This window comes from Ostrea edulis, chromosome 1, assembly GCF_947568905.1.
Source record: "Ostrea edulis chromosome 1, xbOstEdul1.1, whole genome shotgun sequence".
Lineage (NCBI taxonomy): Eukaryota > Metazoa > Mollusca > Bivalvia > Ostreida > Ostreidae > Ostrea > Ostrea edulis.
In genome coordinates this window covers 8,928,152-8,953,368 of record NC_079164.1, presented here as the reverse complement: position 1 = coordinate 8,953,368, position 25,217 = coordinate 8,928,152, and the positions used below count along the sequence as shown (strand labels likewise).

The 25,217-nt window shown below is 36.8% G+C and overlaps 1 protein-coding gene across 2 annotated transcripts; it reads left to right on the top strand.

Moving 5' to 3' along the window:
* Positions 1-26: 26 nt before the first annotated feature.
* LOC125664207 (exosome complex exonuclease RRP44-like) lies at positions 27-25,047 on the top strand. 2 transcript variants are annotated; one of them, XM_056152596.1, is made up of 23 exons: positions 27-490; positions 1,230-1,292; positions 2,884-2,978; positions 3,367-3,557; positions 4,020-4,093; positions 4,287-4,439; positions 4,550-4,705; positions 5,634-5,756; positions 5,903-6,040; positions 8,986-9,132; positions 9,532-9,648; positions 10,659-10,760; positions 12,305-12,369; positions 13,194-13,278; positions 14,556-14,683; positions 15,632-15,718; positions 16,556-16,712; positions 17,352-17,572; positions 19,783-19,873; positions 20,033-20,110; positions 22,012-22,158; positions 23,382-23,504; positions 24,786-25,047. In XM_056152596.1, exons 1-23 carry the CDS (start codon positions 275-277, stop codon positions 24,855-24,857), a joined length of 2,829 nt encoding a protein of 942 aa, XP_056008571.1. In that variant the 5' UTR covers positions 27-274; the 3' UTR covers positions 24,858-25,047. The 2 variants fall into 2 exon arrangements, with proteins under 2 accessions (XP_056008571.1, XP_056008572.1); XM_056152597.1 differs by lacking the exons at positions 27-490; positions 1,230-1,292 and adding an exon at positions 1,789-1,799.
* Positions 25,048-25,217: the final 170 nt, after the last annotated feature.

The following is a 25,217-nucleotide window of genomic DNA, read 5'->3' as shown; positions in this document are numbered from 1 at the left end:
AAGCAATACATGTTTGTTTCCTTGATTTTTAATTTCCATAAGATATCAAGATATAGATTACGTATGGTAAAAATTTTCAACAGTTAAAGTAGATTCAATATCAAATATTTACACATAAATGCATAGATTTTCATTACTTTTCTGATCTGCTTTTTACTATCGATCTTCTGAAAAGCTCTCTAATGTTTGGAGGTAAAAATTGCATTTAGCTGCGGAACACATGTTTTTAACGTGATAACGGTAACTCTGATTATATGGACTGACGTCTGATAAAATGCTTACATCAAAGACATTCATCAAGAAAACCAAAACTGGGAAGATTCTGAAGATCGTGCGTGAACACTACTTACGCGATGACATAACTTGTGGCGCTGAGAGTTGTGATCAATGTGATGGACCGTCCCCTTTGGAGGCTGAAGTTGACAGCCAGAGTGAGATGTGGCCACATGTACATTTTATCTGCCCGGACACGAATGTCATATTGCACCAGGTTAGTGTTGTTGTAGGCTGTTTGTGGATAGTTGGAATGTACGGAGGAAGGGAGAAAATGTAACGGACTAGACCAGGATTCGAACCGGGCCCCATGAATCTCTCATCAGGTGCTCTACCAACTGAGCTATCTGGCCACCGGCAATCGAACCCATCTGACCGCTACATTTCTTCCTCCTTATAGAATGTCTTCGCCTTCGAAGACAACCCAGATTCTTTTTGCCCCTTACTGTACTTTCACAGGGGTAGTAAATGGCACCGAATATCGGACAAGGATTCAAACCTGGGCCTCCTGAATGTCTTGTCAGGTACTCTACCAACTGAGCTATCTGGCTACCGGCGATTAAACTTGACTGACCGCTCTGACAGATAAATTAATCTTGGCTGAGATTCAGTTCATCTTAATATTAGGAAATTTACTTTCAGCTTCAGCAGGTTCTAGCAATTAATGTGCACCTAGGTGACACTGCTGTTTGCTTCATATAAGTGATTTGACTGTTGTAATAACTCTCTATCACTATTAATTTTGCATTGCTTTAATTATTTGAACTTTCAATTGAAGTTATGGATATTTTTTCCCCCCATTTTTAGTGGAGTGTACATGTGTTATGTTGTCATTGTTCAGAGTATATTCCAAAAACAATATGTTCTTTAATGAACTTAAATTAACTATTTTCCACCATCCAGTGTGCCCTTCAGGATGTGACATTTCATACAATTCATGGTTTTCATTGCAATAGATAGATGTTATAGAAGATCCCAGAATAAGGAATGTTATCATACTCCAAACCGTTCTACAAGAGGTAAGTCTTACCAGGTGTGTGTAAACTGTTCTACAAGAGGTAAGTCTTACCAGGTGTGTGTAAACTGTTCTACAAGAGGTAAGTCTTACCAGGTGTGTGTAAACAGTTCTACAAGAGGTAAGTCATACCAGGTGTGTGTAAACCGTTCTACAAGAGGTAAGTCTCACCAGGTGTGTGTAAACTGTTCTACAAGAGGTAAGTCTTACCAGGTGTGTGTAAACTGTTCTACAAGAGGTAAGTCTTACCAGGTGTGTGTAAACTGTTCTACAAGAGGTAAGTCTTACCAGGTGTGTGTAAACAGTTCTACAAGAGGTAAGTCATACCAGGTGTGTGTAAACCGTTCTACAAGAGGTAAGTCTCACCAGGTGTGTGTAAACCGTTCTACAAGAGGTAAGTCTTACCAGGTGTGTGTAAACTGTTTTACCAGGGGTAAGTCTCACCAGGTGTGTGTAAACCGTTCTACAAGAGGTAAGTCTCACCAGGTGTGTGTAAACCGTTCTACAAGAGGTAAGTCTTACCAGGTGTGTACAGAGTAATTGTCTTGTTGCGTGTAAATGCTGAATCGTTGCCTCAATTCTACGACAGCTTTTTATTTTAAGGTAGTTCACTTCATCAAGACGTGTACATTTTATGACACTTCACAAGATGGCGATTCAAATGTTTTGTGAAATTATTTGTATCGATCAATTTGTTTGTATATATCTAAATACAGTATTGTACCATTAGTGATTGTCCAAAGTCGCATAGATGGCAACTGCTATTCATCATGTTCATTTCAGCATGTTTTTATCGCTGTCCTCTAAATGACAAACGACACAACACTGTAGCGTAGCGTATAAGTTATAGAGTTACTGTCCGCTAGTATCTTTTGTTTATATTCATAGAAATGAAGTTTTGAAAATTATGTTCAAAATTGCATATTTTTGCCTTTTTGACATATTCTATGTACTTATTACATTTCATTATGTCTTTCATGATTAAATCATTTCGTGATGATTTGATTAACTCTTTCTATGTGTAGTGAGCTACCGTAACAATATTTTTGTTCAATTCTGAATGCAATTGCACATCATGATAAACCTATGTTAGTTGGCCCTCTCCCTGGTCACAGGATCAAATCAAAATAAAATTCAAATATGATATCAAGAGAGTTGTATTTAGTGGATAGCTTTATGTTAAGTAGATGACTATTGTATTAAATAGTTTAGTATAAGGAGTAAAGCTGCTCCGCAATATCTTGTAGCAACAAAATTTAAAAAAGAAAAGAAGATAGAAGCATACATTCTATGTCATTCATGAATGTGACAGACTTACATAGACACACATCATTACCCACAATGACAGCTTCTTAAGGCTGTCTGAAATAGTCCAAATTGACTGTGTGTGTCTCCCTTGTTAATTCATAACATCAAAGAGGCATTTTATTAATTAAAATTAATGTCTTTTTAAACAGGTGTCCCTTTTTTCATAAATGATTAACAAAAGGATAAAATGACGGCATGTTTTTAACAACAATATACTGTGAAGTATTGCTTCACTAGTAAAGGTGGTACATGTTATACTAAACGCGGTTTGCTATTTCTTTTTGCAGGTTCGACACAGAAGCCTGCCAATTTATAGAAGATTAAGAGATGTCATGTGTAATCCAGATAAACATTTTTACAGCTTCTGTAATGAGTTTAACAAGTAAGATGAAAAGGAATGTGTTATTCAGTTCAAAGTAGTTCAGTTATACGAGTTGAAACAAGCACACAATTTTTTTTAGATTTATAAATATATATATATATATATATATATATATATATATATATATATATCTTGAAGTCTGGGGGTCTTTGATAAAAACTTTGAGATATCCAGGGGCTGGAGATATCCATCTAATTTTGTTTGAGTGACTTCTGGGACCAGCGATCAACTTTGGCTTAAGGAGGGCATTTGAGATAACCCATATTCGCGATACAGATATTTTACTCTATTTTAATGATCTATTTCTTATACATATTTGTAGTAAGGTGTATTAATAGTAAGAGTCTATTCAGACATACTATTTCATTATTCTACAAATTCATCCCAGGCATACTTACGTAGAACGAGAACCCGGCGAGTCCTCTAACGACAGAAATGACCGGGCCATCAGAGAGGCTGCCAAGTGGTACAACCAGCATTTACAAACAACTGCCCAGGGAAAGTTTCAAACCCTGCTGCTGACAAATGATGCAGACAACAGAAAGAAAGCATTGGAAGATGGACTGCAGAGTTTCACAAGTCAGTCTTAGAATGCTTCACAAGTCAGTCTTAGAATGCTTCACAAGTCAGTCTTAGAATGCTTCACAAGTCAGTCTTAGAATGCTTCACAAGTCAGTCTTAGAATGCTTCACAAGTAAGTCTTAGAATGCTTCACAAGTCAGTCTTAGAATGCTTCATAAGTCAGTCTCTTAGGATGCTTCACAAATCAGTCTTAGAATGCTTCACAAGTCAGTCTTATGATGCTTCACACGTCAGTCTTAAGATGTAGGAAAACATCTTTAAATCAATTGTTACTTTTTTAAAAAGTATTATCGTGTGATGAAAAAAGTACAGTAATACCTCAGAAACCTCTATTTAGCTGTACTTTTTAGCGTAGTGATTGCGATTTATAATTCATGTTTGTGTATGAACATGAAATGACGTTTAACCAGAATTACGTGTACAATCATGAAATAGAACCTGTATCTGGTATTGTTGTAGTACACCAGTATGTGAGAAGTTTAAAAGATGGAAAAGATTTGGTGGACAGATTGTCACTCGCTGGTTCTAAAGTGGTGAGTAACCTTCACCCTAATTTAGAAAAACTCTGAAATATACACAGATAGTGGCTGTAAGAATAAATTACAGTAAAATTTAGAAGAGACCTGTTTTAAAACAATCACCATAGAAAATAGCATACGGTTTGATAGAGAAAATTGATACTTTGAGAGATAGAGAGACTGATGGGATTGTGTGTTTGGTAATCAGTTTTCAGGAGACAAGGTTCAGTATCCTGAACACCTCCCCCTGTCCGTGATCCAGAAAGGCCTAAAAGCAGGAAAGTTTCGCCAGGGAAAGTTTATGGCTAGTCGAGAAAACTACACAGAAGCGAATATCAGTGTTTCCGAGGAAGAGAAAATGGTAAGCGTTTATGAAAGGTGAAGATTATATAGTGACGTTACAACGATTAAAATTTTCATCATAATTTCCATTGGTGTAATGGTAATGTGTTCATTTGTGTTTTGTTTAAGGTATTCATACAAGGATCTCAGAACTTGAACAGGGCAGTCCATGATGACATTGTTGCTGTGGAAATGTTGAAGGAGGAGGACTGGAGTTGTCCATCTTCCATGATCCTGGTCCACACGGAAGATAAGGATGATGCAGATGAAGAAGAGAATGAAGAGGTGAGTGACACTTTTAATGACAGTGATGGGTGACGATGCTTTGCTGTAGGTGTTGGTGGTGTAATGGTGGTGGTGTTAAGTGTGAGTGGCAGTATTAGTAATGGTAGTGGTGTAATGGTGGTGGTGTTAAGTGTGAGTGGCAGTATTAGTAATGACAGTGGTGATGGGGTGGTGGTGTTAAGTGTAAGTGGCAGTATTAGTAATGGCAGTGGTGATGGGGTGGTGTATGGTGGTAGGACTGGTGGTGTTGGTGTAGTGGTGGTAGTGTAGGTGAGTGGTGGTGGTGTTGGTGTAGTGGTGGTAGTGTAGGTGAGTGGTGGTGGTGTTGGTGTAGTGGTGGTAGTGTAGGTGAGTGGTGGTGGTGTTGGTGTAGTGGTGGTAGTGTAGGTGAGTGGTGGTGGTGTTGGTGTAGTGATGGTAGTGTAGGTGAGTGGTGGTGGTGTTGGTGTAGTGGTGGTAGTGTAGGTGAGTGGTGGTGGTGTTGGTGTAGTGGTGGTAGTGTAGGTGAGTGGTGGTGGTGGTGTTGGTGTAGTGGTGGTAGTGTAGGTGAGTGGTGGTGGTGTTGGTGTAGTGGTGGTGGTGTAGGTGAGTGGTGGTGATGTTGGTGTAGTGGTGGTAGTGTAGGTGAGTGGTGGTGATGTTGGTGTAGTGGTGGTGGTGTAGGTGAGTGGTGGTGGTGTAGGTGAGTGGTGGTGGTGTTGAGATGGAGTGGCAGTATTAGTAATAGTAATAGGTAGTAGTAAAAAGATGTTGATGTTGGTGCTGTTTGAGGGTTGTGTGGTTACTCTACGTTAGAATTTCGAGTGTTATTAGAAGTGATGGTTTTAGTGGTTTATGAGTTGCAAAGAAAAGAAGGAAATTTGTGAAGACTACACTGTTCAAATCATCAGCATATACCTGTTTTGAAATTTTATTAATTGCATTTCAGAATATGAAGAAGCCTAAGAAGGTTCCAAAGGAGTTACGTCAGCCTACAGGTCGAGTTGTGGGAATCATCAAAAGGAACTGGCGGCAATATTGTGGCATGTTACAGCCCTCGTTATTAAAAGACGTACGTTGTTTTATCCAACAGTTACAGAACTGAGCACATTAGAAGCTCTATTACAATTGTCCACCATGGCTGTGTTTCTTTGAAAGCATTACTTTAAGAAGAGGGTGAATATTGAGATGTACATGTATGCTGTTTTATATTAATAGGGCATAAGACATCTGGTTGTCACTGCCGACAAAAGAATTCCAAAAATCCGAATAGAGACCAGGCAAGCTGCTGATCTGACTGGTCAGAGAATTGTGGTGGCTATTGACAGCTGGCCAAGGACGTCTAGATACCCCCAGGTAAGGTCAAAAGATATCCACAGATAATACCATAAGATATCCACAGGTAATGTCATAGATATCCACAGGTAACATCATAAGATATCCACATGTAACATCATAAGATATCCCCAGGTAACATCATAAGATATCCACAGGTAACATCATAAGATATCCACAGGTAACGTCATAAGATATCCACAGGTAAGGTCATAAGACATCCACAGGTAACATCATAAGATATCTACAGGTAATGTCATAAGATATCCACAGGTAACATCATAAGATATCCACAGGTAATGTCATAAGATATCTACAGGTAACATCATAAGATATCCACAGGTAAGGTCATAAGATATTCACAGGTAACATCATAAGATATCCACAGGTAAGGTCATTAGATATCCACAGGTAACATCATAAAATATTCACAGGTAACATCATAAGATATCCACAGGTAACATCAAAAGATATCCACAGGTAACATCAAAAGATATTCACAGGTAACATCATAAGATATCCACAGGTAAGGTAATAAGATATCCACAGGCAATATCTCTTGAACTGTTTATCGCAATTCACCTTTGAATTAGAACGCTTTACCCGATATAGTATTGCGTTGTGTGACGACACAATTGAATGAGACGATTGAACAATTTGAATGACATGTTTGATGTAATACAACAAGAGTTTTCATTGGCCGATTACAGCCCGCCCACTTTCTCGAGCGGATACAGTGTAGCTGGAGAACTGTACATAGCTCTCTGGAAAGATCCACTTCTTATAAAAACCTTCGATTTATGGGTCACAAAAAGCTTCGGACGGTTGAGGCCTGAAATCGGTGTATTTTTGTGTTGCTGTCTCATAAACTCAATATAAATAAATCTTAACATATTTTCCTACTATATACTTGCGTCCAACATACCTTCAAATATTCATTAAAACCACACACCACCCGAAAACTCGCAGCTTCAAATGATTTCGTTTGTTGACGTAGCCATGTTAGGTAGCTGGTCAATTCGAACTCTTGCTATTGGTATCTATTCATGAAACCGGTTGTAAGTTATGTATTCGCTCATCATTTATTTTCAACACGAATAATTAATAGAAATTAAAATATTTTTGTACAAGTTTTTGTAAAAGTAAAATAAGCTCTAGATGAACGAAAATGCTACATAAGGACATTAGATGGAGACCGGCCGGCGCGGCCGCTCATGACTAATGAAAGCCACATTGCCGTGAGTTTAGCTATTTCAATAATTATCATTTAATAGGACTGGGGTGGTATATTATTTAAACAATTTAGCTAAAATATTTGTGGGGTATTAGTACACATCTAGACGCTATTGTGCCAAGATTGAAATGAACCGGGATTCGAATTGACTGGCTACCTAACATGGCTACGTCTACGAACGAAATTATCAAAAGCTGTGATCCGAGTTTTTGGGTCGTATGGGGCTTTAATAAATATTTGAAGGTATGTTTGGACACAAGTATAGTAGGAAAATATGTTAGGATTTTTTTTAATATTAAATTTATGAGACAACAACACAAGAATATAACTTTTTCTCTTTCTTCCTTTGAAGATTTTTTTCCATCCAGCATCTGGCCGTCATGTTTTCAAATGCTGACTACTCCCGTATAAGGGAATTTGGGCGGACTTATACATATGGACCAATGAGAGTTTCTGTTGCATTTCGCAATTGTATTACAAACAGATTCAATTGTGTCGTCACACAACGCAATACTATATCGACCAAAGCGTTCTAGTTCAAAGGTGAATTGCGATAAGGTAGGGCTTTCATATTTTGTATATAGATTCCTTATGGCAAGACCTTAGATTTCATACTGTGATTTCTGACCTTGGACCTTTTATTATAGTTATTTTGTGACCCTTCGGGGCTAGGTTTTGGTCCCAATATGGGGTCAAAGATTTCCATGGGTCTTAAGATTGAGAAAAATCTTTTAAATATCACAACAGCAGGGTCAATGTAACCCGGGTTAGTGATTTGGCTCATGGGCCTCTTGTTTACTGTACAGTATTATTTTATAGAGAAATACAGAAGATTTAGATAAAAAGTAATGTCACAAAGTTCATCAAATGTACAGGAAAAGGTTTTTATGATTTTGCAAAAGCGATACTGAATCAATCATTGTGTAAATTTAGAATTGCAACTTGTCATCATTTTTTATATTTAATGCTCATGTACACGTCTATATTACAGAAGATAACTAAATTTTGTTTCAACTCTAGATTATTTTTCACTATTTGAACAAATGTTGGTATCAACTTTTCTAAAGCCATTTGGCCAATTTCAACCATCCACATTGCTACAGATATCCTTTGGTAAAGGGGAATGAATTTGTTCAAAAGGAGGGCCATTCCTCCCGTCCAAAGGGGGGGGGGGGGGGGGGGGGGGGGAGTGTCATTAATACAGAGAAAACGGGGTGTTTTAAAATCACCATTGTTCCAGAAAAACCAAAATTTGAACAAAAGCTTCCTATTCAAGTTTGTTCAAACTTTAAACCCTGCAATAGGGATGTAAATTTTAGCATAGGAAATATAGGACTTTCTTAGAGATGTTATTCTTATGAACTACAAGGGTACAATAAGTCAGATTGATATGCATGCATCCTTATACACTTTAGATTCCAGTTTATCACGTGATGACCCCTGTGGTTTGGATTGGATTTCTCCACACATAATCTTCAGTTGAAACTTGGACGTCGGGGATTTTACTCGAATTTGACTGTTTAAATAAAAGAAAACTCGAACTTACGTTTGAGATTTTTGTTAAGAAATCAAAATCAGGTTATGGTTACAATAGTGATATGTACCTTGTAATGTTACATCTCAGGTGAGTGATGTAGCCTGTGGGCCTCTGATGTGACAACTGTAACCTTTAAATACCTCAAATAAACATAAACAAATGTAGTGCACTTATAAAACTGACCATTTATTGTAGGGACATTTTGTCAGGAAGTTAGGCAATGTTGGAGATAAAGAGACAGAGAATGAAGTCCTGTTGTTGGAGCATGATATCCCCCACGCTGGATTCTCAGAGGCAGTCCTCAACTGTTTGCCCAAACTCCCGTGGGAAATCACAAAGGAGGTCAGGCATGACTTATATTTCATTCGGTATTGGTGGTTGCTTACAACACCAGTATAGAACTTTAATTTCTACATACATATAACACCAGTATAGAACTTTAATTTCTACATACATATAGAACTTTAATTTCTACATACATATAGAGGTTTTCATGCTATTTTCAATCTGAAACTTTGAAAAACAATGTCCTGTTTGAAATTTCCTGGAGCCATGTTTTTGCTACTTGTATTAAATAAAAACTTTAGCCTCACCCTATTTTAATTTTTCTCCAGTTAGGAAAATAGCAAAAAGGGTGAAAAATTTTGTGTGTGCACAATTTGACCAGAATTGGGTGCAATGTGCTTCACTTTTGTTAAACATGGCAATATTTTATCGTTCTTTACCGATTGCTGATTGTAGGACATGGAACGTCGTGTGGATTTCCGAGACATAAACATCTGTAGCGTAGACCCTCCTGGCTGTACCGATATTGATGATGCCTTACACTGTAGAGACCTGCCTAATGGAAACTTAGAGGTAACTAGCAACCGGGGTCTGTCATAACTAACAACCGGGGTCTGTCATAACTAGCAACCGGGGTCTGTCATAACTAGCAACCGGGGTCTGTCTATATAACTAGCAACCGGGGTCTGTCATAACTAGCAACCGGGGTCTGTCTATATAACTAGCAACCGGGGTCTGTCATAACTAGCAAGCGGGGTCTGTCATAACTAGCAACCGGGGTCTGTCTATATAACTAGCAAGCGGGGTCTGTCATAACTAGCAACCGGGGTCTGTCTATATAACTAGCAACTGGGGTCTGTCATAACTAGCAACCGGGGTCTGTCTATATAACTAGCAACCGGGGTCTGTCATAACTAGCAACCGGGGTCTGTCATAACTAGCAACCGGGGTCTGTCATAACTAGCAACCGGGGTCTGTCTATATAACTAGCAACCGGGGTCTGTCATAACTAGCAACCGGGGTCTGTCTATATAACTAGCAACCGGGGTCTGTCATAACTAGCAACCGGGGTCTGTCTATATAACTAGCAACCGGGGTCTTTCATAACTAGCAACCGGGGTCTGTCATAACTAGCAACCGGGGTCTGTCATAACTAGCAACCGGGGTCTGTCATAACTAGCAAGCGGGTCTGTCATAACTAGCAACCGGGGTCTGTCATAACTAGCAACCGGGGTCTGTCATAACTAACAACCAAGATCTGTCTATATAACTAACAACCAAGGTCTATCTTTATAACTAGCAACCGAGGTCTATCTTTATAACTAGCAACCGAGGTCTGTCTTTATAACTAACAACCGAGGTCTGTCTTTTTAACTAGCAACCGAGGAACAGAGAGCCATTTCTATCACTAGGAAATTTATAAACATCTCTATTATTGATAACAAGGAACAGTTGGTCATTTCTATCACTAGGAAATTTATAAACTTCTCTATTATTGATAACAAGGAACATATGGTCATTTCTATATCTCTAACAAACATTGTCAGTAGGGCTCGTTACTATCAGTGATGTTTTTTTTTTAGGTTGGTGTTCACATAGCAGACGTATCTCACTTCATCCGACCCGGGACAGCTATCGATAAGGAGGCGGAGCGACGAGGAACAACTGTCTACCTCACTGACAAGGTACGTGTCAATGCCTGAAATCCAGACGTTTGTTTGTCCTGGTCTTGAATGAGTCAGTAAATTCTACCATTTTTCCACACTTTTTTATCATGATTTCCATTTATGAATACTACACAGAAGTTTTTAGTATTTTTATGTGTGTGTTTCAGCAGTAAACAAGTTGTCTTTGCTAATTCAATCCCATTTGTTGGGACTGTTGAATTTAGATTTTTGAAAAGTAAATAAATAGATTCTGTCAATATACCTACTTGTAGCTTAATACCTGAATTTTTGACAAAGGAGTTTGGAGAGGGCAAACAAAGATCATATTTTTAAAGTGGTTCTGTTAAATTCAGTTATCTCAAAAGTTAGGGAGATGTATGGTACTTAAGAAATGAAACTTATAATTCTTTATTTGATGCATGTATCAAACGAAAATTTAAATTGGACAGAAAACTTTTTCATCAATGCGCTATGCATCTAATTTTTCGTTGATGAAAAGTTTTCCGTCCAATTTTTCGTTTGATACATGCATCAAATAAGGAATTATGAGTATTATTTCTTATCATTTAATTATTTTTTTTAAATAGAAAAACAAATAGTTTCTCGTATCAAAAAGCTTGAATTAACGTTTCTGAAATGGCGCGTAGAAACAATGAAAACAACAACAAAACTGGCCGTGCGTTCGGGTGAGGTAGAGTTACTGTGCAGGATTAAATGGATTATATGCCAAGTTAAAGGTGCAATGGTTAAAAGCTGAAATAGCTATGGTGACTGGATGTATGCTGTATTGCATTCGAGACGTTGAACACTGGTTGTATTGTAGGAATGGAGGAATGCGACTCAGCTCCATTCCAATATCAAGTAAAAAGCTCAACACCTCTTCATCTAAATTGCCTTCGTTGACTGAGCCTCATATAACGCAGTTTATTTTCATTAATATCTCCAGATCAGAAGTCGCTGCTTACTCCGTCATGTTATCGAACTCGAAAAGCAGACAATACATACCATAATCTGTCTACCTCTACCAGTCAGTGCCCTACGTCATCAAGTTTACTGTTCTGCCACGTCATCACTAGGCCTATAATGTGTGCTGTTTCTTTAAATTAATTTGTATTTTATTCACATTGGTTGTGTTTATTTTTGGTAGCATCAAATGAATACATTTCATTTACAATGCATGTGTGGAAATTCCCGTTCTATAAATAGCACTAAAATTAGAACGGGGAAGACGCATTCCAGAGAAAAGTAGTCCCACGTGCTTAGTGCAGATGAACTCCGGACGAATTTTTTTTGGACACAGAAATCAAATGAATTTCTCATCCAATCAGCATCGTTGTTAAGTCATCACTTTAAAAGTTATTAAATGATTTTGAGATCTTGTGAAGCTTGAGCTTGTGAAGTTAAATATTCTATGATGTTTTGTTGACTATTTAAAATGTTTTTCTTATCGCAGAATGAGATTATCAGAAATCTCTTGTCTGCTGGGGAACGAAAGACTTGCATCTTATGAAATTCTGCTGTGTCATAACTTCACAACTAAATACAGGTTTACATTTTTACAGAGAATAGATATGGTACCAGAACTGCTCAGTTCCAACCTGTGTTCACTAAGATCTAATGTAGAGAGGTAAGTCAAAACAAGAGGTGTTTGTAAAACATATATGCCACCCATGGTGCTTATATTGAAAAGGGTTATACACATGCATCATTTAATTGATAGTAGTATCACCAATTTGAAATATTGAGCAGACAATATCTTCCAATGTCAGGAGTGGATTGGCCATGTGACCTAGAAATCAATAGGGGTCATCTACTCCTTATGCTGTACCAAGTTTGGTATCAATCAAGCAAATAATTCTTAAATAATGTGAGACAATATATTACTATGTCAAGTTTAACCCTTGACCTTTGACCATGTGACCTCAAATCAATAGGGATCATTTTCTCCTGAAGATATACCAGTGTACCTTTGATGTCTGTCAAGCAAAGGGTTCTCAAGATATTGAGCGGACAGTGTCTTCCTATGTCCAGAGTAGATTGACCCTTGACCTTTTGACCTGAAAAACATTAGGGGTCCTCTTCTACTCATAACCAACCCACATATGAAATATCATTATGATCAAGTGTTGAATGGTTCTTAAGATAATGAGCGGACAACATGTGGTCTACTGACAGACGGACAGGTGCAAACCAATATACCCCTCTTCTTTGAAGGGGGGCATAAAAATGTCTGCGGTAGAGCGGTAAGTCAAAGAAATGAGGATGTGTTGTATTTCACAAGCTAAGCTCTAACCTGTGTTCACCAAGTACAAGACATGAATATGTACATTGTGTATAGATATTGTGTATACTTTTGTAACTTTTTAGCCAATTCAATGAATAATCACACTGTTAGGATTCTCTGAGTATCGTGACTGAAGAAATCAATCTGATATCTTGATGTCCTTTCAGGTTTGCCTTCTCTGTTGTTTGGGAAATGACCAATGATGCTGACATTGTAAATACGAAATATGCCAAGAGTGTCATCAAATCTAAGGTTTCCATATTTGTCACTTTGATATCATAAAGAAAATGTAAAGGAAAAGTACTGGAATTTCAAATCTTTGTGTATTGTCTATATGTTTGTATGTATGTATATACAGTGGAGCCTCGGTAATCCAGACGCCATTAATCCGGATGCTTCACCTTCCGGACGATTTTTCTAGGGAACGGAATTTTTATACATTATTTTGCATCATTAATCCGGAAATTCGCGTTCCGGATCCGGACGGTCATTTTTTACTACAAAACGTTAAAATGCATTGAAAATTGTACCGTTAATCCAGACAGTAATTTATTTTTTTTTTTAGGGAAGGTCTGTGTCTGACAATTTTAACAAGGTGTAAATTATAAAGAAAACAACCCAAACTGTCTAATTGAAGCAATTACCTGTACCCTGTCAACACCTCCCTTTAATTAGGTGGTGTGTGATGATATGTCAGGTAGATAGCACGTGCCGATCGAGACATTGTATTGCCAATTTTTGCACATAAGATCTGTATTGTCTCTAGTGTTGAAATTTGTTAAATAAATCTGTAGCATATTATTTTATAGTCTTCATCCTAATAGTATTTTAAAATAAATTAAACATCATGCCGTAATGATAATATTTTTTTGAACTGTTACACGTATCACTTGTACTGATTCGTAAATTGAGATCGGCTTATTCAAATCTAAAGAGTGTAGATTATACTTCTAGATTCTGGATTTTATAATGTTGATTGGCGTAAAATATACATGTATGTTCATGCACATGTATATGTAGTAAGTTTTTAATGTTTAGAATACCACGTATGTAGAATGTACCTGTGTACGATTGATTCTTGTTACGATTTATTTATAGTTACAATTAGTGCTTCATTATTTGTTTTAGTGCATACGGTACACAGTTTTGTATATTTATTTGTAGTGCTAATAGACATGTACAATGTAAGCATAGGCAAATACACTACACATGTATCTTTCGATTTTAGTGCTTTGAAATGCATGTAAATGTTAACATTATCATAATTTATTTACTAATGCAAATAGTTAAATCCAATGATAGAATGTGTTTAATTAACTACGCATCAATAAAGTAAGCATATTTGTTACTTATGTAAAGATAGAAAATATGCGATTCAGTAATCCGGACGCTTCATTTATCCGGACGATTTTGCTGGGAACCAAAGTGTCCGGATTAATGAGGCTCCACTGTATATATATATCCATTTGGTCTGTGTGTATTGTCTATATGTTTGTATGTATGTGTATATATATCCATTTGGTCTGCAGGCAGCATTGACATATGCAGAGGCCCAGATGAGAATTGATGACCCGAAAATGTCTGACCCGATCACAAAAAGTCTGCGAAATCTTAACAAGCTGGCTAAGATCCTAAAGCAAAAGAGAATTGACAAAGGGTGAGGTCCTATCTCAAGTTAGAAGAGTTTTTTTGGTACCTGAAATAAGTTACATTTGTACATCATCTACAGGTTATTACTCGTACATGTCTGTGAATGTGAATTTGTTCATGATATTTTTATTTATTCATTTATTTTCAGGGCATTATTGCTATTTGTTTACTTGTCGCTGACCTCTATCGAGTATATTATTGCTATTTGTTTACTTGTCGCTGACCGCTACCGAGTTTATTATTGCTATTTGTTTACTTGTCGCTGACCTCTACCGAGTTTACTATTGCTATTTGTTTACTTGTCACTGAGCTCTATCGAGTTTACTATTGCTATTTGTTTACTTGTCACTGAGCTCTATCAAGTTTACTATTGCTATTTGTTTACTCGTCGCTGACCTCTACCGAGTTTACTATTGTTATTTGTTTACTTGTCGCTGACCTCTATCGAGTTTACTATTGCTATTTGTTTACTTGTCACTGAGCTCTATCAGGTTTACTATTGCTATTTGTTTACTTGTCGCTGACCTCTACCGAGTTTATTATTGCTATTTGTTTACTTGTTGCTCCCCTCTATCGAGTATATTATTGCTCTTTGTTTACTCGTCGCTGACCTCTATCAAGTTTACTATTATTTGTTTACTTGTCGCTGACCTCTACCGAGTTTATTATTGCTATTTGTTTACTTGTCGCTGACCTCTATCGAGTTTATTATTGCTATTTGTTTACTTGTCGCTGACCTCTACCGAGATTATTATTGCTATTTGTTTACTTGTCGCTGACCTCTACCGAGTTTATTATTGCTATTTGTTTACTTGTCGCTGACCTCTATCGAGTATATTATTGCTATTTGTTTACTCGTCGCTGACCTCTATCGAGTTTACTATTGATATTTGTTTACTTGTCGCTGACCTCTTTCAAGTTATTTAATTTATTGGTATTTGTTTACTTTCTACAGTGCGTTGTCGCTTGCCTCCTCTGAGGTGAGGTTCCACATTGACAGTGAGACTCATGATCCTATTGATGTAGAAACCAAACAAATCAGGTACGCAGTAACATTAACATTCATACTTAGACCCACCAAGACATGTAGAATTAGTTGGGGGGGGGGGGGTGATATATTGGAATCACCAAAGCCTATAGATGTACAGATCAATTTCCTACTTTTTGTCCCGTGAGGATCCAGGTTAGAATTGGTCCTCAGTACCCCTTGCTTGTCGTAAAAGGCAAATAAATGGGGGGGGGGGGGGGTGTCCTTCAGAGACTGCAAAAATCGAGGGTCTGTGTCACAGAAAGTGTGGCACAATAAAGATCCCTCCCTGCTCAAAGACTGTAAGCACTGAGCATAGGTCACAATTTTGCAGGCGTTCACCGGCAGTGGTGACGTCTCTATATGAGTGAAAAATTCTCAAGAGGGAAGTCAAACAATATACAACCAACCTATTACATTTTCAGCCTTAGATTTTATGATCTCAGAGTGACAGTGAAGAAGACTTGTTATTATACCTCTTTCAACAAAGCTGGGGGGGGATACCGTACTTTAAAAATGTAGGTCATAATAACTAGAAATGACTGAGGATAGAAGCAGTGCTGAGCATGATTATCTCTATAATCAGCTTCTTTCCTCAGTGTCATGCTTCACCTCACTGCTCTCAAAGTACAGGTGTGATTACCGATATGGGGGGGGGTGGGGGGGGGGGGGGTGGTTAGGTAATTGGCATTATTATTGAGGGTAAACCCTATAAAATATATAATTTGACCATTTTTATTATGAAAATCAATGGCATTATAAGGGGGGGGGGGGCAATATATCGAGGGAGCACTGTACATTTATCAATCTTAGAAGTTTAAATGGAATCTGTATCATGTTATTTGAATTCAGGGAGACCAACTCTATGGTGGAGGAGTTCATGTTGCTGGCTAATGTCGCCACGGCGCAGAAAACCCTGAAGGAATTCCCAGACTGTTCCTGTCTAAGGAGACATCCCTGTCCCCCTCCATCAAACTTCGACCCCCTCATAAAGGCTGCTCAGTCAAAGGTAGGGAAGGTGTCAAATTAATGAGGTGTCTGACTAGATTCCCCCTCCATCAAACTTAGATTCCTCATTAAAGCTGCTCAGTCAAAGGTAGGTAGAGGTGTCAAATTAATGAGGTGTCTGACTAGATTCCCCCTCCATCAAACTTCGACCCCCTCATAAAGACTGCTCAGTCAAAGGTAGGCAGAGGTGTCAAATTGATTCCTGTTTGACCAGGTGTAAGTTAGTTGAGTTTTGAACACATTCCTGACTGACCAGGTGTAAGTTAAGTTGAGTTTTGAACTCATTCCTGTCTGACCAGGTGTAAGTTGAGTTGAATTTTGAACTCATTCCTGTGGTAAGTGGTAATGATAGTAATGTATGGTGTTACTATTATTACATGACCCATTGTGTCTGTTCAACAAAGTAAAAAAGGCCACACATAACCTTGAGTGAAAGGGGAATATATTATTTATGATCAATTTAACATGAGACTTACAATATAGAATAATAGAAGATCAGTGATGGAAGATTTATGTCACATATCAACATTGAACACATTGTTGGAGATAATTTCACCAGTGATTATCTTGTTAAATGGGCAAAAAATTAACAGGATATTGTAATTATCTCAGTATACACGCCAGTTTGTTCTCATTGTAGGGTTTCAAAATTGACGTATCCAGTGGGAAAGCTTTAGCTGACAGCCTGGAAAGAGCAGTTCTACCCAACGACCCATATTTTAACGTGATGCTGAGGATTATGACCACTCGGTGCATGACCCAGGCCGTGTACTTCTGTAGTGGAATGCTTCCCGCCCCCGAATATCTCCACTACGGTTTGGCAGCAGAAATTTACACCCACTTCACCTCACCAATCAGGAGGTAGCTAACATGAGGCTCTCCCTTGTCTTATTATGCAGCTGTGTCTAAAATCAGGAGGGGGCATATCTAACCATATACAGCTTACTCCGGATATATTGAAATTCAGGGGACCAATCTTTTTCTTTCAATATAACTGAAGTTCAAAATAAGCAAAATCGGAAATATTGACCATATCGGAGGCTTCATCTGGCATCTCAATCCCGATTAAGAAAGCAGAAATATGAAATAAGAATTTATTACATTACACAATTTACAACATTTAGATAATTGAATTTCGTTTTTGCTCTCGTCGCTGATATTTTCCTTGCAGTATGTACATGTATATATCGGAAGAAAGTTTTTCCCTGGAAACGATCGCCGTGAAAACGTTTAACACACATGTACACATGTATGTCTAACATCAGAATTTCAGAACCATTTTTAAAAAAAATAAAGTTCACTAACATAAGCAAGTGGCATCATGTTGTCTGTAAAGACATTGTGTCATTGTCGTTGTCCGTGTCAGATGTTATATTACCTACCTGTATATTATGTTATAGACTTTATTTGGAGATTTTAATGTGAACCCAGTCTTGCAAAAACTTTTTAATGCACTGTGATAGCAGTAAGGTGTTTGAAATTACTGGGGTTAAGCAAAATTCTCATTTCAGATTTTGACTTCAAATTCTTATATCTATTGCAGTTATTAATTTGTATTTGGTGTCCAATGATAAAATTTTCCTTTTTTGTGGGGAGGTCAAATTTTACAAACAATCCTGTCATCAAGCTGTTAAAGAGTGATTATACCCCACTGTTATTTTATTCCTATAAAAACACGCAATGAAAAGTAATCCATGGGAAACCAATTAACTGACACCTACCTGTGTAATTATGAGGCCACCAACCTGGACAACTACCATCACAGGTGACTTCAATATAGCTGTTATAAAAACAATACATTATCTACTCAGCGGACCGATAACTGATTTCAAAATAAGCGATATTTCAAAATAAGCGACTTCAGTATAAGTGGAGTAAGCTGTACACTGTCCAACTGCCTCACATAGGGTGTTTCGAGTTCGAACTTTGTACTGATTTATGCAGGGTATTCACACACAGATGGTTCGTATAATTGTTACGATGTCTGTTTTCTTATTTCGTATAATTGTTAGGATGTCTGTTTTCTTATTTCATATAATTGTTAGGATGTCTGTTTTCTTATTTCGTATAATTGTTACGATGTCTGTTTTCTTGAAATTTTTCACGTCTAACGGGAAGTTAAAGTTGAACATTTTTGTGAAATTTGTCGTGTACGTATTCTCCATGTTTTATTTTACCTACTGTTAACTTTGATAAAAGGGTCAATTTGGGAAAACAAGGAAACAGTTATTGTCTCGGACGCATCTAATACGTTTTACATATAGGTGTTAAATTGTAACATCTAATACGTCTTACATATAGGCGTTAAATTGTAACATCTAATACATCTTACATATAGGCGTTAAATTGTAACATCTAATACGTCTTACATATAGGCGTTAAATTGTAACATCTAATACGTCTTACATATAGGCGTTAAATTGTAACATCTAATACGTCTTACATATAGGCGTTAAATTGTAACATCTAATACGTCTTACATATAGGCGTTAAATTGTAACATCTAATACGTCTTACATATAGGCGTTAAATTGTAACATCTAATACGTCTTACATATAGGCGTTAAATTGTAACATCTAATACGTCTTACATATAGGCGTTAAATTGTAACATCTAATACGTCTTACATATAGGCATTAAATTGAACCTTGATATTGTTTGTGAGCTATGTTGTATACATATTGCTCCAACCTGTCGACTGGGCATTATCACAGTACGGTGCAGTCAAGCATGTATGGAAACATTGTTTCATTTCATTCAGGTGTGAAGGGGAATTCAATTTTTTTAAGAATTATGCAATGGTAGATTCTGTTCTTAATTGAATTAAAACACATCTTACCTCAGAAAACACTGATATTTTTGTAGGTATTCTGACATCATAGTTAATGGTGTTTTGTAGGTATTCTGACATCATAGTTAATGGTGTTTTGTAGGTATTCTGACATCATAGTTAATGGTGTTTTGTAGGTATTCTGACATCATAGTTAATGGTGTTTTGTAGGTATTCTGACATTGTTCCTGATATGTTTTGTAGGTATTCTGATATCAAAGTTCATGATTGATTTTGTAGGTATTCTGACATCATAGTCCATCGTCTGTTGGCCGTCTGTATCGGAGCCGATGCCTCCTACCCAGAATTAACAGACAAGTATAAAACACAGGTATTAAACTGGTTCACCCAATCCTGACAATTAGTAGTACAGTTCATGTGCAGATTAACTTGTACACATGTACTTGTATGCAATATTGTTTAATAAAGTGTAAATATTTCATTTTAAAGATCCACTGTTTAATGTGACTTAAATTTTCCAATTTTTCAGGCAGTGTGTAATAATCTGAATTTCCGACACAAAATGGCGCAGTATGCTGGACGGGCGTCTGTCAACCTTCACACACATGTATGTCAATACACTGTAGAATGTTCTACACATATTTCACACACACATAAGTCAATACACATACGCTGTTCTACACATATTTCACACACACATAAGTCAATACACATGCGCTATTCTACACATATTTCACACACACATAAGTCAATACACATACGCTGTTCTACACATATTTCACACACACGCAAGTCAATACACATACGCTGTTCTACACATATTTCACACACAAACATAAGTCAATACACATACACTCTTCTGCACATATTTCACACACAAACATAAGTCAATACACATACACTCTTTTACACATATTTCACACACAAACATAAGTCAATACACATACACTCTTTTACACATATTTCACACACAAACATAAGTCAATACACATACACTCTTCTACACATATTTCACACACACATAAGTCAATACACATACGCTGTTCTACACATATTTCACACACACACAAGTCAATACACATACATTCTTCTACACATATTTCACACACACACAAGTCAATACACATACACTGTTCTACACATATTTCACACACAAACATAAGTCAATACACATACACTCTTCTACACATATTTCACACACAAACATAAGTCAATACACATACACTGTTCTACACATATTTCACACACACACAAGTCAATACACATACACTGTTCTACACATATTTCACACACAAACATAAGTCAATACACATACACTCTTCTACACATATTTCACACACAAACATAAGTCAATACACATACACTGTTCTACACATATTTCACACACACACAAGTCAATACACATACACTGTTCTACACATATTTCACACAAACGTAAGTCAATACACATACACTGTTCTACACATATTTCACACACACATAAGTCAATACACATACGCTGTTCTACACATATTTCACACACAAACATAAGTCAATACACATACACTCTTCTGCACATATTTCACACACAAACATAAGTCAATACACATACACTCTTTTACACATATTTCACACACAAACATAAGTCAATACACATACACTCTTTTACACATATTTCACACACAAACATAAGGCAATACACATACACTCTTCTACACATATTTCACACACAAACATAAGTCAATACACATACACTCTTCTACACATATTTCACACACAAACATAAGTCAATACACATACACTCTTCTACACATATTTCACACACACACAAGTCAATACACATACGCTGTTCTACACATATTTCACACACACACAAGTCAATACACATACATTCTTCTACACATATTTCACACACACACAAGTCAATACACATACACTGTTCTACACATATTTCACACACAAACATAAGTCAATACACATACACTCTTCTACACATATTTCACACAAACATAAGTCAATACACATACACTGTTCTACACATATTTCACACAAACATAAGTCAATACACATACACTGTTCTACACATATTTCACACACAAACATAAGTCAATACACATACACTCTTCTACACATATTTCACACACAAACATAAGTCAATACACATACACTGTTCTACACATATTTCACACAAACATAAGTCAATACACATACACTGTTCTACACATATTTCACACAAACGTAAGTCAATACACATACGCTGTTCTACACATATTTCACACACACACAAGTCAATACACATACACTGTTCTACACATATTTCACACACACACAAGTCAATACACATACACTGTTCTACACATATTTCACACAAACGTAAGTCAATACACATACACTCTTCGACACATATTTCACACACACATAAGTCAATACACATACGCTGTTCGACACATATTTCACATTAACTTAAAACAAAAGATAATTACTTAAATCTAAGGACATTAAATGCTAGCTATAACTTTTTTTCCCCAGATATTCTTCAAGAACAGACATGTGGACAATGAGGGCTATGTTTTGTTTGTTCGTAAGAATGCGATACAAATCCTGATTCCTAAGTACGGGCTGGAAGCCACACTCTATCTCGATTCCAAGGCCGTAACTTTCGAATATAACGAAGAGGTATGTCACGAAGGTCAAGTACCTGAAATTTATCGTGTACTGTAAATCATGACATTTCTGTGGGGTTCATGTTTTGTTGATTTTCATTTACAAATTGAAATTCTCACAGAAAAGGAGACAATGAACTATAGTAAAGAATGAGAAGTTGTGAACCACGGATCGGGATTGTTGTTTTCTCAGATTAGGATCTGTAAAACCGAAACATTTCTTGAATTCGGATATTTAAAACATGCTAGTATTTCCTGAATCCAAGAATCAAAATTTAAAAATGTGCTGTTGTCATCTTGTACCACAAACAATGTACCCCATGAAAATAAGTGATTATGTACTTGTATACTATACAGACATTGGTGATGAAAAATGCATTGGACACATTTAACAATGGAAAACACCAAACTTCCCTAATCACTTTAGATATATAGAATGTACAGTAAAAGCTAATTATAGTAACACCTTAGTGATAGCTAACTCTCAGTCATTGTATGTGTAAATTCATTATATTCAATTATTTTAAACGGTTTTGTTTACCATGGTTAATGAAAATATAAGCATGGAATCATTACAAGTGTGTTTGACTGTACACCCAATATATGAAATAATGATGTGAAATTTGGGAATTTGAGATATTTCCTTGGTTTTGGATATTTCCTTCATTTAGGATATTTCCTTGGTTTTGGATATTTCCTTGATTGAGGATATTTCCTTTGTTTAGGATATTTACATGTACTTGGTTTGGGATATTTCCTTGGTTTGGGATATTTCCATGGTTTGGGATATTTCCTTGGTTTAGGATATTTCCATGGTTTGGGATATTTCATGGTTTAGGATATTTCCTTGGTTTGGGATATTTCCTTGGTTTGGGATATTTCCTTGGTTTGAGATATTTCCATGGTTTGGGATATTTCCGTGGTTTGGGATATTTCCATGGTTTGGGATATTTCCTTGGTTTAGGATATTTCATGGTTTAGGATATTTCCTTGGTTTGGGATATTTCCATGGTTTGGGATATTTCCTTGGTTTAGGATATTTCCTTGGTTTGGGATATTTCCTTGGTTTAGGATATTTCATGGTTTAGGATATTTCCTTGGTTTGGGATATTTCCTTGGTTTAGGATATTTCATGGTTTAGGATATTTCCTTGGTTTGGGATATTTCCTTGGTTTGGGATATTTCCATGCTTTAGTTCAATGTTTTCCCCTTACATTCTGTAACTTTCTTTGACAGGAGCAAACCCAGACCTGTGGGGATGTTGTGTTCAGGGTGTTTGGTCGAGTTATTGTCCAGCTGACCATTGACCAATCCAACGTACAGCACCTCAAGTTACAGACCAGACTTGTGGATCCGAAGGTGGGTAGTTAGTTGAACACACAGTCTTTGAACTTCATCAAAACTTGAAAATCAGAAACCAAGTACAGGCATTGAACTCAAAAACTTATAAAGGGGCATTAGCTGTGAAAGTGACAGCAACCTTTTTTGTCCCCCACCGCAACACGGATGGGGACATGCATAGCTCTGAAATACCGGTGTCCGTCCGTCCGTCCCACCTGACTTTGTGGACACATCTCCTCTGAAACCACTCAACGGAGTTTGTTCAAATTTAGTAGGATTATTGGTCACCATATGTAGTTGATCATATTGCACTGCCATTTTCCTTTGACAAATTTTACAGGAGTTATACGACTTTGTCAAATTTGTATGTGAGCTACAATATTAGAACACTTTGTGGACGCAACTCCTCTGAAACTGTTCAACGGATTTTGTTCAAATCTTGTAGGATTGTTAGTCACCATAAGTAGTTGATCATATTATGCCATCATTTTTATTCAACGAATTGTACAGGAGTTGCAGGACTTTGTTGAATTTGTACATGCTACACTATAAGAACACTTTGTGGATGCAACTCTTCCGAAACCACTAAACGGATTTGTGGTGTGGGACATGGCTACACATAGCAATCTTGTTTTCTCAAAATCTCTCAATGGCATAGGAATGTATATTAATGACTAATAAAAACATTTATTTTGTACAAAAAACAAGAGAAACCTAATAAAACTACGTTAGATAACTGCTTTTAATGTAAAGAAATACTTAAGGAAGAATTCATGTCTTGCAAGAAAATAACCATCACCAAAATGACATGTTCATGTGTCTGTTTTGAGGTTTAAAAGAGTTTGAAATGATTAAATACTGATGTTATAACTGAAATATATAATATAGAACCATTTTTATTTAATTCAATTTTTTGGGACATAATGATAGCTAATGCCCCTTTGAAATAAATAATCTGAAATGTTTGCAAGTTGAAATTCACCAGGCCTGGATTTTTCGAAAAGAACTCAAGTCAAAACTTGGACTTAAGTCTGAGATTTTACTCAAATTTTGACTGCTTAAATAGAAGAAAACTCTAACTTAAGTTTGAGATATTTCTTTGAGAAATCCCAGCCAGGATGCACCAAAGTTAGGTGAAATATCATTAAGAGTTAATAAAAGTCTAGGTAAGGCTAGAGATAATGGCAACTGTCAGTTAAAGTTAACATCTGAACCAGGACTAGGTTATTAGTAAAGGTTTATGGACTATCTTATTTTACAGATTATTGTTGATGTAGATACGCCTATCTTATTTTACAGATTGAGGGCTTCAGTGTTCCGCCAGCTTCCGAGTCTAGTGAAGAACCTCCATTAAAAAAGATGAGAACCTGAAGGACAGGAAGACACAGCAGCCTCGGCAACACATAACAACAGCCTCAGCAACACATAACAACAGCCTCGGCAACACATAACAACAGCCTCGGAAGCACTGAACAACAGCCTCTTTTCCAATTGTGCAATTATCTAACTGATTCTGTTGATTAAAGATATATTTTACACAATTAAATATTGCGATATCTTATCGAGGCAGTTGTATCAATACAGATGAAATCTTTATTGTGTCATACCTATCCGTAAGGAAGGATGGCAGAGGTGCATGTACTAATATGTATAGGATTCACCATTAACACGCCTCACTGGTCATGCCTCACTGGTCAAGTACCATTGTCTTAATCAATAAAGCTGCGGTAC